The 16930-nt window shown below is 34.9% G+C and overlaps 1 protein-coding gene across 1 annotated transcript in view; it reads left to right on the top strand.

Moving 5' to 3' along the window:
* Nucleotides 1–16930, top strand: part of POLA1 (DNA polymerase alpha 1, catalytic subunit) — a 358044-nt gene that overhangs the window by 131317 nt on the left and 209797 nt on the right. The window contains exons 30-32 of the mRNA XM_044670152.1: nt 1911–2043; nt 7912–8043; nt 12684–12858. Of these exons, the coding sequence (XP_044526087.1) occupies nt 1911–2043; nt 7912–8043; nt 12684–12858 (440 nt within the window). The remainder of the gene's footprint in view (nt 1–1910; nt 2044–7911; nt 8044–12683; nt 12859–16930) is intronic.

Below are 16930 nucleotides of genomic sequence, written 5' to 3' on the forward strand. Positions count from 1 at the left end.
AAATATTTCTAGTGAATTAACTCCTTTAATATCAGGAAAAGTCTATGTGTATGGTATCTGAAACTTTTCCTTAGCCTCACTGAGGCTAATTATAAGAGAATACTTCTTTTGTAGGCAAACATTTTTGAAGTTAACCCTAAACCATTCATTTAAGGAGATTTCCACCATTATGGAAGTAGGATATGTGCCTTGGATTATCACTCTCCCCTCCCCCAATGTATTTGAAAGATAAGCTTTATTTACTTTGTATTCTGGTCTCAAGATTTATCTGTAAACTTCATCCTGGGGTAATGTCAGTCCTCCCCAAGTTTTGACTATTAAGATATTAGAAAATCGATACAGACTCACTCTTGAAATTTGGAAACATGATAAAAAAAAAAACCTGCATGATCATCCCACTATGTCAAGGGTACTTCAGGTACTTATCTGTTTTCAAATATTATTTATTTAGATGCTTTTAAAGTCCTAAGTGTTGGAAGTATCAGAACTTTTCTTGGAGTTTTAACTATTAAAGCATTTAAAGACATTTTGGAACGTATCAGTGTTCCCCGCCTGTTTTTTGTTATGTTTATTGCATTCAACATTGACAGGGATTGGGACAGTTGAGGCTAATAGAGATATTCTTTTTGATAGCACAGAATTGGTCATTTAAGTATAGGTCACTATCAGCTTTTTATGAAATGTAGTTTGGAATAGTTTGTAGCCCCTAAATGTGTACTGAAAGATGAAAAAGACTTTGTATAGACTGTCGATTAAAACTATTTTCTTCAGCTTTGTGTTTTCCAAGAAAAGATGCATCATAATAGAAGTAAATTTCTCTGAGTTAGAAATGTATTACTAATTAAAGCTATACAAATGTTTTTTTGTCAGACTTCTTTTTTCTGACAAATTATAATGCAGCTGTCAAACTCTGGCTCTGCATTTTTCTTGGCTTCTTTATTGCTCTTCCCAGTCTTCCCCACCCCCCCAGGGAGTGTACTCCAAGGTTGTTGTGCTATGGCATAAAATGTAGGAACACTGGAGAGAAGTGGAATATGAAATAAAAGTTTGAGGTTTTATTCTTTAAGGATTTCTCATATCTACTTGCTCAGATAACAATCATCTCATTGAAGTTTTTGGAATGAACATAGATGTGTATTATAAACAAAGGGAACAACATTATCTTTCTGTTTTAACCAATGTGTAGTATGGTTTTACTTAGGGCTGCATGTACATTTTGAATTAGACTCCTTCATCTACATCCTAATTCTATCTTATGTGAAGTTTTATCAGCTTTGTTAGGGACATTGGTTTCAAATGCTTACCCATGAGCTCCCAGGTGCCATGGGGCAGGTAGCAAAGTTGCTACCAACTTTGATAGACTTCAGCAGTGGGGGCAGCTGAGTGACTCAGTGATTGAGAGCCAGGTCTAGAGATGGGAAGTCCTAGGTTCAAATCTGACCTCAGACACTTCCTAGCTGTGTGACCCTGGGCAAGTCACTTAACCTGCATTGTCTAGCCCAGGGGTCGGCAACGTATGGCTCTTTCTGCAGGAGCCATAAAGTCAATTTTTTTTCAGGCACTGTTACAGGAGCTCGCACTGTGAACACTGTACGGCTCTCAAGAAATTACATTTTAAAAAATATGGCGTTTATGGCTCTCATGGCCAAAAAGGTTGCTGACCCCTTGTCTAGCCCTTACTACTCTCCTGCCTTAAAACCAATACATAGTATTGATTCCAAGATCAAAGGTAAGGGTTTAAAAAAAAAGACTTCAGCAGTAAGTAAAGCAAAAAGTACTATCCTTTTTTCTAAGAAAGTATCCACTACCATTATGGGAATACTTATTATATGAGCTGATAGAATTTTATCTTGTTTCTATCCATTATTTAATGAAATATACTTTTATTTATTTACCTGTTTCTCTTGCAGCTTCGTCATTGGTCAGATTCTTTCTGACCAGAATAGGGACACAATTGTGGACAACATTCAGAAGCGGTTAATAGAAATTGGAGAAAATGTGATGAATGGTAGTGTCCCAATTAGCAAATATGAAATTAACAAGGTAAATGAAGCATTTGTTATGTTGACCAGCTGATATTACTCTTTACCACCAAATATTTGAATAACCTCTAAGATTTTACAATTAATGTAAACTCTAGAAAGTGATTAAAGTTGTTGAGTTTACTATAATTGCTTAGTTACACCAATATTTGAAGTTGTCTTATATTGCAACCCTTCCCCTGAAGTCTCTTGATGTTGCTACATCCATAGGGCAGAGTATAATAGAAGGATGAGAACAAAGGACAAATTACTTAAACTTTCTTCACCTGAGCTTTTTATCCTTAAAATGGAGAAAGTAATACCAGTATTAATTCCCTCTTAAGGTAGAACACTCTATGGAAATCACTTTAAAATGCCATTTTAAAGAAATACACACACTCATTCACATACATACACACTATAGCAAAGATTGGTGATCTCTAGGAGGGAACTTGCCAGGTTGAATGAGGCTGCATATACATCTCTTTGTTTGGCAGATTCTGACTAAGGGGTGGTATGCAGCATTAGTAAAGGAAGCCTTTATAGAGGAGATGATATTAAAGAATGAGTAGAATTTCATTGTGTTATAAGTAGTGTAAAGAAAGGCATTAACTTTGGCAATCAGGACAGTTTTTGGGGGGGTGGGTGGGCAGCCTGGCGCAGAACTATGGATAGAATCCAATTTGCTTTGAGTATAGAATAGCTTTAATATGAAATAAAGGCTGGAGAGGTTAGTTGAAAGGGATCATAATAGGATTTGAATATCAAGTCAGTCCCTCAGTCCCCAACCCCCTTTACCTGTCTCTTCTAGGCTATAATCAGTTTTGGCTACTGCAGTTTTTATGCATACCTTTTGGTGTTAACCACTTGGCAGTATCCTTTTTGATTTATTCTCAGAAAGGGTTGAGGCACATGAATCATATGAGCCCAGAAAATCTAAAAGAACAAAGGATTGTGTTGGGTGGGGTAGGGAGGTGGAATATGGTGCCTAGGGGAGAAGTTTGTCAAAGATAAAGGGTCCAAGTGGTGCTGTCCATAGTGGTACTATATGGGTTAAAACAAGTGTTATTCAGAAAAACTAGACTAAAAACAAGACTTAAGCCTACATCTTCTTAGTGTTTATTTTCAGAGATATGCTTGGGTATCTTTCCCCCTGTAATTCCTTCTTGACTTTCTTCTGGGATAAGATGAGAGTCTGAATAAAGTTAGTTTTAGAGAGAGGAGGGTAGAGCCCAAAAAGAATAGATTGGAAAGGGTTGATAATAGGACCAACTGTATTATTATCTTACTGTCTTATAGTGGACCCTTGAAGGTCAAATTTCATCCAACACTGGTTTTCTTGAGAGGATAGACAGGGTAATGAAAGTATTACATATCCTTCATTCAAGTAATTCTAACACCTAGAATGGTTTAAAATATATGACAAAACATACATCTTTCAGATCTCTTTTTTCTGACAGTTTTTTCTTTTATCTTTCTAGCTCAGAGAGAGGATTATTAAAGTGTTCTATAATTGTTGGATTACCTTTTACTTTCACATCATTTTGTAATTCTGTTAACATGTCCTTTATGAATTTAGATGTTTTCTAATTTGGTGTTCCTTTTAGTGTCACCTCAAATCCCACCTTTTTTCAGAAGGCCTTTCCTGGCCTCTGCCCCACAAAATACTGTGAATTCCTTCCCTTTGAGATTATTATCCGTTCATTCTTTACATGTCTTATATGTACAGTTATTTACATGTATGAATTCCTTGATGACAGTGACCATTTAAAAATTTTTAACTTTCTATCCCAGTCCATAAAACATTATTCAACACATAATTAAGTTTAATAAATGCTTGTTGACTTAAAAAATAAAATACATGGCAGCTGGGTAGCTCAGTGGAGTGAGAGTCAGGCCTAAAGACGGGAGGTCCTAGGTTCAAACCCGGCCTCAGCCACTTCCCAGCTGTGTGACCCTGGGCAAGTCACTTGACCCCCATTGCCCACCCTTACCAGTCTTCCACCTATGAGACAATACACCAAAGTACAAGGGTTTAAAAACAAAACAAAACAAAAAAAAATAAAATACATGACAAAAATTGTATCACTTGAGAAAGAACTAGACAAATTGAGGAAACTAAAGATTTTAGAACAAAATATTGAGACACTGTTTAGAATGGTAGATTCTCTGACACAAAGAACAAAAATTAGAACACAAAATTGCAGAGTCAAAAGAAAATTAATTGGAAAGAATTGAAAAATATAAATAATCCATTAAATAAGAATACTGGATTCAGTATGAAGAGAGTCTTCTAGACTAATTCTTCCATAAGAGCATTGTTAAAACAAACAAAACTGTAGTATCATACTTCCAGAATCATACAGAAAATTTTCTCAGAAATATTAGAACAAGATGGCAAAATACAGTAAAGGGAATCCATGATATCCTACTATAATGGAATTCCATGCTAAATTCACCAAGAAACATTGTAGTATGATATAATTTTAATAATAAAGCAAACTTTTCAGTAATCAAAGGGGAAAAAAGCATTTATATTCCAACGCAGATTCAAAAAAATCAAATGAAAAATTTGAGTATGATAGTCTAAAAAGCAACAATTATTTGACAACCCAAAACATAGTTGACAAAACTGAGCCCAAATACCACAGAAAATAATTAGACATTAAGAAAGCGAATATTAATAATTAAAAAAAAAAGAGTCTAGAGATGAGCAAGATTTTTGACATGGACAAAAGAAGACAATTTTAACACTTCAGAGAACTATGCAATATTTATTTTCATCTGACTCGGGTTAGACAAGGCCATGGTTGTGAGGTAGTAAAGTTTGTTTCATTCTCTTTAAAACACTATACATAAAATAGTGCATATTATCTGAGAGATGCAAGAACATAGAGAATATCTCTGAATTAAAAGAATCTAAAGAGTAAAATATAATAGGGAAAATCAAAAGGAAAGTAAATGAAATTGGGGGAGGACAGAAAAATATTTGAGGGACAGGAAAAATCTTTTTCCCTCTATAGTATATCCAACTTTTGGGGTTTTGAGAGAGTATAGAGCAACTTTTCTAGAGAACAGCAAGAAGAGAAATAGGAACAGGCTAAAGACCAGGAAAAAACTGTCAGACTAGAGAATTGAGATGGATAAGAAGCTTTCAGTTTCATCTCCTGCCTTTGGAGTGCAAGGAGAGTTAAGATGGAATAGTCCAAGGAAGGTATCACTGACATAGGAATAGAAATTGAATTCTGTAGAAAAGATTCCACATGGGGTATAAGTGAGAGGGGGAAGAGATGGTAGATTTTATAAAAAATTAAATTTTTATTGCTGTTTTCTGTTTTTTACATCAGAGCTATCACAGTGATCCCTCTCTCTCCCTTCCAGAGAGTGATCACACATAAAAATTGTATCTTTTAAGGAAGAAAAATTTTTATAGCATAATTGATCAATAATTGAAAAAGTCCAAGAACATGTGCAATGCATAACAGCTCTGGACCTCCCCCCCTCCATGAAGTGGTGTGTTGGAAATGTCTTCTCATATCTCTTCATTTGAGTCCTATTGGATCTTTATAATTTTGTACATTAGCTTTTGCTTTTTGTTGTGTAGTTCTTTCTATTTACATTTTTGTACTTATTTTGTTCTTGATTCTGCTTCACACTGCATCAGGATCTTTTCTTACTGATGTACAATTTGTACATCATTTCTCACAGCATGGAATATTTATTCTATTGTGTTCATGCACCACAACTTGCTTAAACATTTCCCAAATGAGGGGCATCTACTTTTGTGTCCAGTTCTTTGCTGTCTCAATAAGTCGCTTGATCTCTTTTTAACTCAGTTTTTTCACCTGTAAAAGGAAAGGTCCTTTTAGCTCTGAAACTATGATCACATAAACATCTGTAGTTAAAGTAGGTTTTAGATGATCCATCAGCATTTCCTGAGCAAGAATAGATAGGCAAGAAGAAAACCAGGAGACTTAAGGAAAAAAACAATTGATCAATTATTGTTTGTTTAATATGTTCCAGGCTAATGTGCTAGGGATACAAGTATAATGAACAAAAGAATCCTTATAATTATCTTACTTTGTAATGGGAGAGAAAAATACATAATGAACACAGTCTTATGTAGAGTGAATTAATATCTCTCTCCCTCCACACACATCTGTACAAGTAAATTTAAATCTTGACCTCTGCAATATTTGACATTTTTGATTACTCTCTTCTTCATACTCTTTCCTTTTGTGCCATTGCTCACTCCTGGTTTATCTCCCAACTACTGACCATTCTCTCAGTCTCCTTTGCTAATGATGGGTACTCCCCAAATAGCTAACTATGGTCCTCTTCTCTTTTCCTTCTGTATTGTCTCATTTGGTGAGTCATGAGCTCTTGTAGGTTCAGTCATCATTTCTATGCAGATGATTCTGAGATCTATTATCAAGCCCTAACCTGTTTCCTGTCTTTCAACTTTGCATCTCTACTCTTTATTAGATGTTTTGAACTGGATATCTTGTTGATATCTCATTCACCACTTCCAAAACAGATTGTCCTGTTTCCCTGTCCTCTCAGTCACCCATAGTTACTGCCTTGATTTCATCCTGAATTCTTCAAACTCACTTATTCTACATTTCCAATCTGTGATTAAGTCTTGTTTCTACCTTTCACAGTGTACCTTGTATACAACGCCTTACTATTCCTGGCACCCATCTCTTCTAAATCTCTCTTTTTCATTGGCTTTAACCTGTAATGCTCTCCTTTGTTCTCCATCTTCTGCTTTCCTTGGCTTCTGTCAAGACTCATTTCAAATCACTCTTTTGACAAGAGGCCTTGATTAGAACAAGAATTGGAAAAATAGAGGTAGGTGGGAGAATGTTAGCCATAAAGGTAGTCATGAGAATCAGAAGAATGATCAAACCCAGTTTCCAATGAATATTAATGCTGGGCAAGGGCCAAGCATGTAGGACCTTAATCATTTCCACCTATTCCTTGTCCTCTGGTGTGGCTAGGGAAGGGTTAAGGATGAGTAATGACATAACCTTGATGAGAATGGGTCCCTCCTGGCACAGAACATATATATAAGGAGTAATACAAGTCTAAATTTTGGATCCTGAAGCAAAAATTTTTCAATATGCTCCCATACTTCCTTCTAGAACTTTGCATATAGTGTGTGGTTAATAATGTTTACTGAATAAGTGATTATACTACAGTTTTTGGACCTGAAATGGGCATTATGGAATGTGAAGCACCTTGACAGAATTTCTTGTTTCTTGTTTCTTTTATCTCTTTTGCATGGTACAATGTATAGTATGTGGTAAGATCTGGATAAAATTTTGATGACTGATTATTTTGTAGTTTTAAAAGTTTAAGTTTAGAGGCTATGAGAGATATGAGATGGTGAGAGGTTGGAAGATAGGGAGACAACTGTATTCTAAGTTACATAGCTTATCCTAGTAATCATTAATGACTGACTTCATTGATTCTGTTAATTTAGCAAATGATAATTGCAGAAAGTTATTAAATAACTTGAAGGCTTTGTAATGTTTATATTGTTTTCAATTATATTAAGTCTTATTTTGTTTATGTTGTTTTTTCAGTTCCTAGTTTACTTATGTTTATATTGTTTTCAGTTATAGTAAGTCTTAGAAATGAATGCATTTCATTTCTATTGGATTGACTTGTTAATTATATCAAAGAAAAGATGAAGATATAATTAGGTATGCAAAGACATGAGTGTATGATAATTAGGTATGCTATGACAATTTCTCAGTTGATATATACTTAGTGTTAATTATTACACTGGTCAAATTTTTTCCCCTATACACATATGTGTGGGTATCTATGTCTGAGAATTTCTTTTAAGTTATTGAGAATATTTTTTCCTTGTTTTTTTTTTTAGGCATTGACAAAGGATCCACAGGATTACCCTGACAAAAAAAGTCTACCACATGTTCATGTTGCAATTTGGATAAACTCTCATGGAGGCAAAAAAGTGAAAGCTGGAGATACTGTGTCATATGTTGTCTGTCAGGTAAAATTATTTTAATTAATGAGGCTTTCCCTAAGAACCTGTTGATGAAGCATCAGAATACAATGATAACCTTATCATACCAATATTAATATCTTACTAATATACTGAATTGTAATGAGATAATCTGTTCTATTCTGGTTAATTGAATTTATAGCATTTTATAAATAACCTTATTCAGTCTAATATGTTTCATTTCTTCATGATAATGTTCTGAGCAGGATTCTCTGATTTGCTGCCATAATTTTGGTATGACAGGTCTGAGCCTGTTGGCTGCTGGTCATGCAGTGGACAACAGTACTGGGCTTGGCATCAGGAAAGTCAAAGTTTAAATTCAACTTCATACCCTTGTGTGACCCAAGGCAAGTCACTTAATCCCTCTTTGCCTTAATTTTCTTAAATAGGAGATCATTATAGTATCTACCTCCCAGGGTTGTTGTAAGGATAAAATGAGGTAGTTTTTGTAGAAATTACTTAGCATGGTGCCTAGCACGTAGTAGACAATATATAAATGCTTATTCTCTTCCCCTTCACTAATTCCATAAGAAATGCACCTGTTACAACCTGAAGTTCACGGTAAGGAAAATTAATTTTTATCCTAGATTAAGGTTTAAAAAAATTAAAATTCAAAATCATTAAAATAAATATATTTTCTTCCCATTTCATTTACATAATTATCATTTGTGTTAATGAAAAAACATTGACAAACACCTGGTTTAAAGGCATAGAAAAGTGTTGAAATGCAAGTAAAGCTATGTAGACATTGGCTGGTTGAAATATAAACATTGTCCTGCATGTTTATTGAGAAAGGCTGACTTCTTAAGCAGGTTCTTTGGAAAGGATCACAGTTCTACCTTTGGAAGGTTTTGGAATAGGAGACAGATAGTAGGGCTTTAAGAGAATTGTCCCTTTTTTGGTTGACTTTTTTTGTCAACAAAGTAACAAGCTATTGTCTCCATTGTATTAATGTTTCTAGCTCTGTGGAGGCTCTAGACTAAAGGACTATGCTTTTATTTAAAACAAAATGAACATCATCCAAATGTTAGGTAATTTTATTTAGAAGTTAACCATGAGAGCATATGACTCCAAAAGGGGGAAAAAATTGATTACAGTGGAGTTCAGCATCATTTCCTTTATCCACATCTGAAAATTATATTGGATGGCATGTTTGATAGTTGTCATGAGTAAAAATTGTTTTAAATATTAAGTATTTTTAGTAATATTTTTATAACAAACAATAATACATCATTTGAGAATGAGATTGGTTTTAATAGATGAAATCTGTTATTCTTTATATTTTAAAACTTTTTTTAAAATTTAAAACATATTCTACCAATACCCTCTACATATTGTAGATAATGTACATAACAAATGACTTAAGTACATGGACATGAATCAACACTTGACTCTGTCTCCCTCCTAGTGTTACTCTTGATTAAGAACTGTTACACTGAGCCAATTCCTGCAGGAAAATGTTTCCATAAATGTCTGACTAGCTCAGGCCCTTAATGTGCTTTGCATATTTGCGCTGACAAGTCTCATCTCAGAAAACAATTTTCATATTATGCAAATAAAGATTTTGGTAAATAGGATAAGGTTTTTTTTTCACTTATGTCTTCACATACATGGAACAGCTATTAGATGATTAATGACAAGGGCAGATGGTAACATCAGACTGAAGAATTATGTAGATATGATTAAAAAACTGGCTAATAATGAAACTAAATCACATTGTTTGTTTTGGATGAACTGGAAATAGGGATGTTCACTGACTTTTTTTACACTGACTCTTAAAAACACTTACACTTATAAAGTAATTTCCTTTCATTAGTTCTGAATATTTATCGTAAAGATTTATTTCATTTCTTATATAGCTGGATGATGTTTTCATTACCAAACAGTTCAATAAATTAAATTTAACTCAGTTTATTGATTTTCAGCTATCTTCTGAGTTAGCTTATTTTACTAAACATTTCAAATTTTGCCTATCTTTGGTCATTGAAAGAAGAGTTGATGATGCTTAAGTATACATAAGCATAAAATATTTTTTTGTTAGATATTTTTTCTGTGTGTGTGTGTTTGGCATCCGTGATACTTTATTCTTTTTCTGTATGTCACAACTCATCCATACCTTCCATGAGAGAGACATTGATGTCTATATGTTAGATATTCTTGAAGACATTACCTGTACTCCTAAGAGTGTTTTGCAAATATGGAATGACCTCTTAGGTATCACTTTATGTCAGATCAGATACAGAATAAAGTCATATGAGTTAGAAGTTTTCAACTTGTTGTTTTCATTTAATGATTGCATTTGTTGTTTTTTTAAGTGTACCCTTTTTATTCTTTTTTAGCAGTGGAGAGAAGTTTGTTTTTCACTTAGCAGCAAAAAAAAATCCTACCAGTTGGTTCATTCTAGAAATGGCTATGTAGTTATTGTACATGGTGTGTCTATATTGTGTGTATTCTGTAAATTGCACAAATTATCACACAAACACCTTGAAGAGCATGAAGAAAGACTAAGTATACCTCTTACTCAGTTCTCAAATATGTGTGATGCCTATGCATGTATACCCTAAAATATACCTCATAATCCAAGAATTATATTTTCAAAGTCCTGCTTGTGTTCCCAAATTGAAAATACAATTTGATTTTGCTTTGCCACAAAAAAGAATTCAGTCTGCTACTATTTGTCTCTGGCCCCCAGATTCCTCATCAACCTGAGGGTGCATAACAGAAAGATATCTACTTTTCATGGGGACTAGCTGACTTCTGTGAAATGGTACATTCAGCTGAGTGGTTAACTGATCCATCTATCCACAGCCAGGTGATATAATGGACTAGCTGAATGTGCAGGATTTTATATAGTTCTTAGTAATTTGAAACTGCAAAAATTACCGTTTGAATCTTTTAACATTTAACATTATAAAGTTAAGAAAATTATTACCGAATAGGAAGTATAGGAAAGCATTACAGTATCTTCTAAGGGGGTTTCTCAAATGAGAGTATGTTCTTAGGCTACAAATAAGCCAATCAAGTTATACAGTTATATCAGTCAGGTTAGAGAATTAAAACTCCACAGATTTAATGGCCTGTGTGACACTGGGCAAGTCATTTGAGTGACCTTGTACCTCAGTGGCTTTATTTGTAAAATAATGAGGCTGGAGTAAATGGCCTCTGGAGTCCTTTCCAATTCTGCTTTGATGATCCTGTGATATATAAAGCAGGATAGCCTTTATGTTGGGATATGTTGGTGTAGGAGTCTTACCCATATCAAGCGGGACATGAATCTATGAATAAGTAAAAAATAATTTTAAGAAACACGTGAATGCTTTATAGTGGGGTCTATACTAAGTCATGCAATAGAAATTGAGAGTATATTCCATATGTTAAAGAGGCCTTTAATGATCAGGTCCTCTAGATTGCTGAAATAGTGATTCTGTGGCAGGTGTCTTTTTCTGTATTCTGTGTTATAATAAGGATCATCCTTTGACTCTGAAATATTTGCTAGTTTGCTAGACATTTCAGTCTCTTTAATCAGGTAGATATCAGTTCCAGAATAAACAACAAATGTTTTAATTTAGACCATTGCATAACTAGAGGAAGTGGGCCAAGCTTGTCAGTGTCTCCTGAAGAGGCAGCGGTGTGTAGAATTACGTTTGGAATTGGCTGGCCTCAGCACAGAGAAGGGGTTGATTGTTGCAAGAGAGAAAAGAATAGAAGGATTCACATTATAATCAGTTTTGCAGAACAGCTGGGTGCTGTGAATAGTCATAATTTAATTGTGTGGTTTGAATATTAAATTCTATTATGTTTCAGACAAGAGAAAGAGGTAGTGTGAGTTGTTGGATGTTGGTCCAGTGTGGTGATGACTTTTCATTTCATAGATGGCAAATCACAGAAGCCCTGTGTGAGCCAATTATATTTAATAAATTTTTATCTTCCTAGAGGAATTTGATGGAGATTGGGAAGAGCTGTCTTTTCTTAGCATTGCCTCTCTTGGGTTAACTTTTATTTTGCTATTTTTTTATCCCTGCCCATTATCTCTTATTTGAAACTGTTACCAGCTAGGTTTCATCAGTTTGCCATGCTTTTTTACTCATATTTTCTTTACTTAGTGTGAAATACACAACTCCTTTTTTTTAATAAACTTATTTTGTTCCCTAATCTTAAAGAATGCATTAGGATGCCATAATTTAAATCCTTGCTGTATTTACAGTGATACTATTAAGCTAATCAAAGGATTGCATGTATGCCTTTCGTCATCATCCCTAAAAAGCATTTCTGATAAGACTAATGGTTATTATAGAGTGTTATCATTTTGTTTCTCTGAAGTGGCAGATGGAACTATTTAATCTAGTGAGTGCAAGACATTGTTGGTTTCATGTGTCACCCAAAATATAGAACATGACACATGCTGGATTTACATTCTTGAACTCCAGATTGGACACTAGGAGATCAGCATTTAGTTATCTTCACGCATTTGAGGTCACATGAAATGTATAATAATGTCTCCAATGGTTTAGTGTTTTTAAAAAATGCAAATATTGTTCAAATCCCCCCCCAACCCCCCACCTTGGCTTTTGATTCCTATTTTGAGTATTTTGCTCTCAGTTTTATTCCTGGTATGTCCTTTTTTCCAGGATGGATCCAACCTAAGTGCCAGTCAAAGAGCCTATGCCCCTGAGCAATTACAAAAACAGGACAACCTGGCCATCGATACTCAGTATTACCTGTCTCAGCAGGTCCACCCGGTTGTGGCTCGAATCTGTGAGCCAATTGATGGAATTGATGCTGCTCTTATTGCAACATGGTTAGGTAAGCTCCCAATACTCAGTGAAGAACAGACAATTACAGAGCAAGAGAAGTACAATGCTCCTTTGAGAACTGTGATCCTCTAGGTTTTAATTGAGAGATTACATGCCTCTTATTCCTAGAAAAGAAAGAGGCATGGCTCTTCAGGCAGCTTCACTATGCTTTTAGGTTCATTATAGTTTTTATTATTAAAGTCTTACTTATTAGAATAAATAATAGCACACTAGTTTCATGTTGATTTATATGTTGAGAACACTTTCATTTAAGGTATGGGTATATATATATTTATATTTTACACTAAATTCTTTTTTTTTTTTCTACTTAGTCACTTCAGTTTTGTTACATCTTAAATGAAGCTTATCTTCTCACTGAAAACAGTTCTCCTTTCTGATTTTTGTTAGTGATGCCATTGTCAGGCTTAAAACCTTAGTTATCATTGATTTCTTGTTCTCCCTTCTATTCTGTTTCCACTCTTCTCCAAATTCCAGTTAGATGTACAAATGTGGAAGTTCTTCCTTCATAATACCATTCTTTAAGTTGTTGCTAGTCTAAATCCTTAGTTTGAAATCTAGAGATCTTTGTAGCCTTGTCTAAATTTGCCTTTTGAGTCTTCTCTCATTAGCTTTACTCACTTTCTCTTGAACACACTTGGCATTTTGCCACTTCCATGCTTTTGTTCATGTTATTCTTCCTACCTATAATGCTTTCCCTAGTATTTACCTAGTCAAATGCTCTTTCCCTTAAGTCGCTCCCTATTCCCTGAAACCTTTCAGCTCAATGTGATTTCACATTTCAGCTTAATGGGACTTTCTCCTCCTTTGAATGATAGTACTGGGTTTCACTGATATTCTTATATTTGCTATTGTTAATTTTTAAACTTTTCATGTATGTGATTATGACTTACCTCTCCAAAAGGACTTGATAACAGATCGCATTTTACTCTTTACGCACTCCCATAATTTAAGTATACATAAGCTGTTTAATAACAATTTCTTGATTCAGTTCAGTTTATTATATATAATATGTGATATATTACCAGTCTTGTCACTAGTAATTATGTTATATTATCCAGTTATTGTCTTCTCTGTTTTAATTTACCTAAAATACAATAGAATTAGGAAGACTGGTATTATTCAAAAGTAATCATATCAAATCCTTATCAAGCCAAGAGTTTTTTGGATTGCTGTATACCCTCTTCCTCTTTGATTGCTGTGGATAAATGAAAATTGGTGAGCTGATCTAAAAAATGGACCTCATTATTTATGAAAACACAAATATTAGTTACCTTGTTTCATTTGTGATAATTTTCCAACATCTTGTATCCTAAAAATTATTGTTCTTTTTTGTTCTGTGAGGCAAGGATGGATTCTTTAGAATCAAAATGTGATCTTAGTTTTCATTTGTAATCATTCTGTGATTGAATATTCTTAACCACTTGATCAACCACATATGGTTAAATTAAAAACAAAGCCAATTTTAAGAAATAAAGCATAGCGGATAGAATACTAGGTTTGGAGTTGGGAGGACCTTGGTTCAAATCTGGCCTAAAACTTCCTAGCTGCTTGACCCTGGGCAACTCACCTAACACCAGTTGCCTAGCTTTTGCCACTTCTTTGTCTTAAAATTGATACTACAAAGGAATGGGGAAGGAAGGAAGAAAGCAGGCAGGCAAGAACAAAGAGGTCACTAATCTCTGTGTAGCATGCATCAGAAATGAATCTACACTTCATTTCCCTGGAGTAACAGTTTTAGTGATAAGGGGGAGGGAGGATGATGACTAGGAAGATGATAGTGTAGATAGCTAGTGGTGAATAAACCCCTTCCCAGCTATAGTGCCAGAGTAGCTTCTTATTCTGTGGTTTACTTTTGGGTTAGACTATCTGTAATAGCCCATTTATAAATGCTATAAATGGGAATTTATTGTAAGAACCTTTCTTGCTACCTTAAAAGTATTAAATGTAACAAATGGATGAACAAAAAAGTTGGACTGGTCACATGGTGATAGCAATGAGTAATTGTTGGTCAACTTGTGGGCTCCCTTGGTATCCTCCTTTTCAACTTCCTTTCATGTGTTTTCTTACCCCGTTAGAAAATAAGGAACTCTCTATTCGTATTTGTACTCCCACTGCTTAACTCCGGGCCTGATACGTAGTAAGTGCTTAATAAATTGTTGACTCATCAGTAATCATCTCTTTGATCAAACCTACCACCTTCCAAGCCTTCATTTAGAGTACATCAATTACTGTTCACTCATATGCCTATTTTCTAGTTTTGGGGCTTCTTCGGCATCCTTGCATTGTCATGAAGAAACATGTACTGCCCCTTCCCTCACCATTGCCATGTTGAGTGGATTCTCTGTAGCAAACTTATGGGAGAGCATACAATTTCATAGGAAGAGTAAGTAATGATGGATTGTGAGCTTCATCATTGGAAGGAGGTCCCACATTGTGAGGATTGGAGATCCATTTAAATATTTGAGTTTGTAATTCAGTGATGTTGTGGTCCTTATTTTTGTTGTTCAATTATGTCCAATTTTTCCTGACCCTGTCTTGGGTTTTCTTGGCACACATATGGGAGTGGTTTGCCATTTCCTTCTCCAGTTCATTTTATGGATGAGGAAACTGAGGCAGTCAGGGCTAAGTGGCTTGCACAAGGTCACACAAATAATAAATGTCTGAGGCCAGATTTGAACTCAAGAAGATGAGTCTTCCTTACTCCCTCTATCCATTGTACCATCTGGCTGCCCCTTGTCATAGTGCATCTGCCCATAAATTATGGCTTTTGCTGGTAACATCAGTTTACCGCTGGCTGGTGACTACATGGCAGATGTTACTAGATAAAGCTGTTAGGGACATAAAGAAAATATATACGGCTCCTAAATTTTATCTCTTTCTTTACCATTATCTCTTTTCGTTTTGTGAGTTACTCTGGATCTTAGAATCACAGTTGGAAAAATACTTTAAATGTTATCTAGTCTGATTTTTACCTGAATACACTTGTGGATATTTCCCTCATCCACTTCCCCTCAAACATTGCAAGGGTTTGGTGGGAAGTGTCTTCTCATATTTCTTTTTTGAGGCCAAGTTTCTTGTTTGTAATTTTGCAGGATTTGATTTGTGGTGAATGTACATTGTTACATTGTTAGAGTCATTGTGTATATTTTTTTCTTAGTTCTGCTTTTTCCTAAGAATAACGTTAATGCTTTTTTCTCATCATAGTCCTTCATTAACTTGAAGACAGCTCTAGTATTCTCCTGTTAATCTTAGCTTTCTTTTCAAACTAAGCATCCCCACTTTCTTTTGGGTTATGGTCTCAAGTCCTTTCATCATCCTGGTAATCCTCCTCTACACACTGTTTGTAGTGACAAATATATTCTTCCTTAAATGGGGCACTCAGAACTGAGGATAATTTTCCAGGAGTCTGAAAGATTATAGGGAGACTATCAACTTCCTTTTTTGTACCTTTTAAAAAGGGCCCAAGATAGCAGTAGTTTTGTGGTCTTGTTATTTCATTCATCTTATTATCACTCAGCTGTTCAAGCAGTTTTTAATCCTTTCAGTTATTATTATTAAGCTCATATCTCTTCATCTTGTCCAGAAGTATTATATGAGTGACTTTTAAAAAAAAGTCTTTTTTTCCCCCTTGATTCTGGGTCTCTATCATCTTATCTGGATTAGAAATACCAGAACTGCTCACAGATTCTCTCTTGCTGCAGGATCAGTTTGCTATTCTGCTTCTTTCCTTAGCTGGTTTGCTTCTTCTTAGACAGCCTTATGATACCACTGGCACCACAACCTCCCTAGCCCAATCCTGCTCCCAGGGGCTTGCAGACTTAGTGTGGACACAGTGTCAGCTGTAGTCCTAGTGTAAACCTGGCCTGCCCCAGGAGCAGGGAAAATAGGCATGGCTGTTAAAAGTCTTGATGAAGTTTTGTTTTGTTCTCTATGGCTTCCCCCTTATTCCTATTAGTTGAGCAGATTTTTTGAAAGATTCATAATTTCCTCAGCATAGGAAACTCTTGGTATGGTAACTCTGTCTTCCAATGTAGTTGTCAATCCTATGTTTTAGGAAGGTA

Source organism: Gracilinanus agilis, chromosome 3, assembly GCF_016433145.1.
Source record: "Gracilinanus agilis isolate LMUSP501 chromosome 3, AgileGrace, whole genome shotgun sequence".
NCBI lineage: Eukaryota > Metazoa > Chordata > Mammalia > Didelphimorphia > Didelphidae > Gracilinanus > Gracilinanus agilis.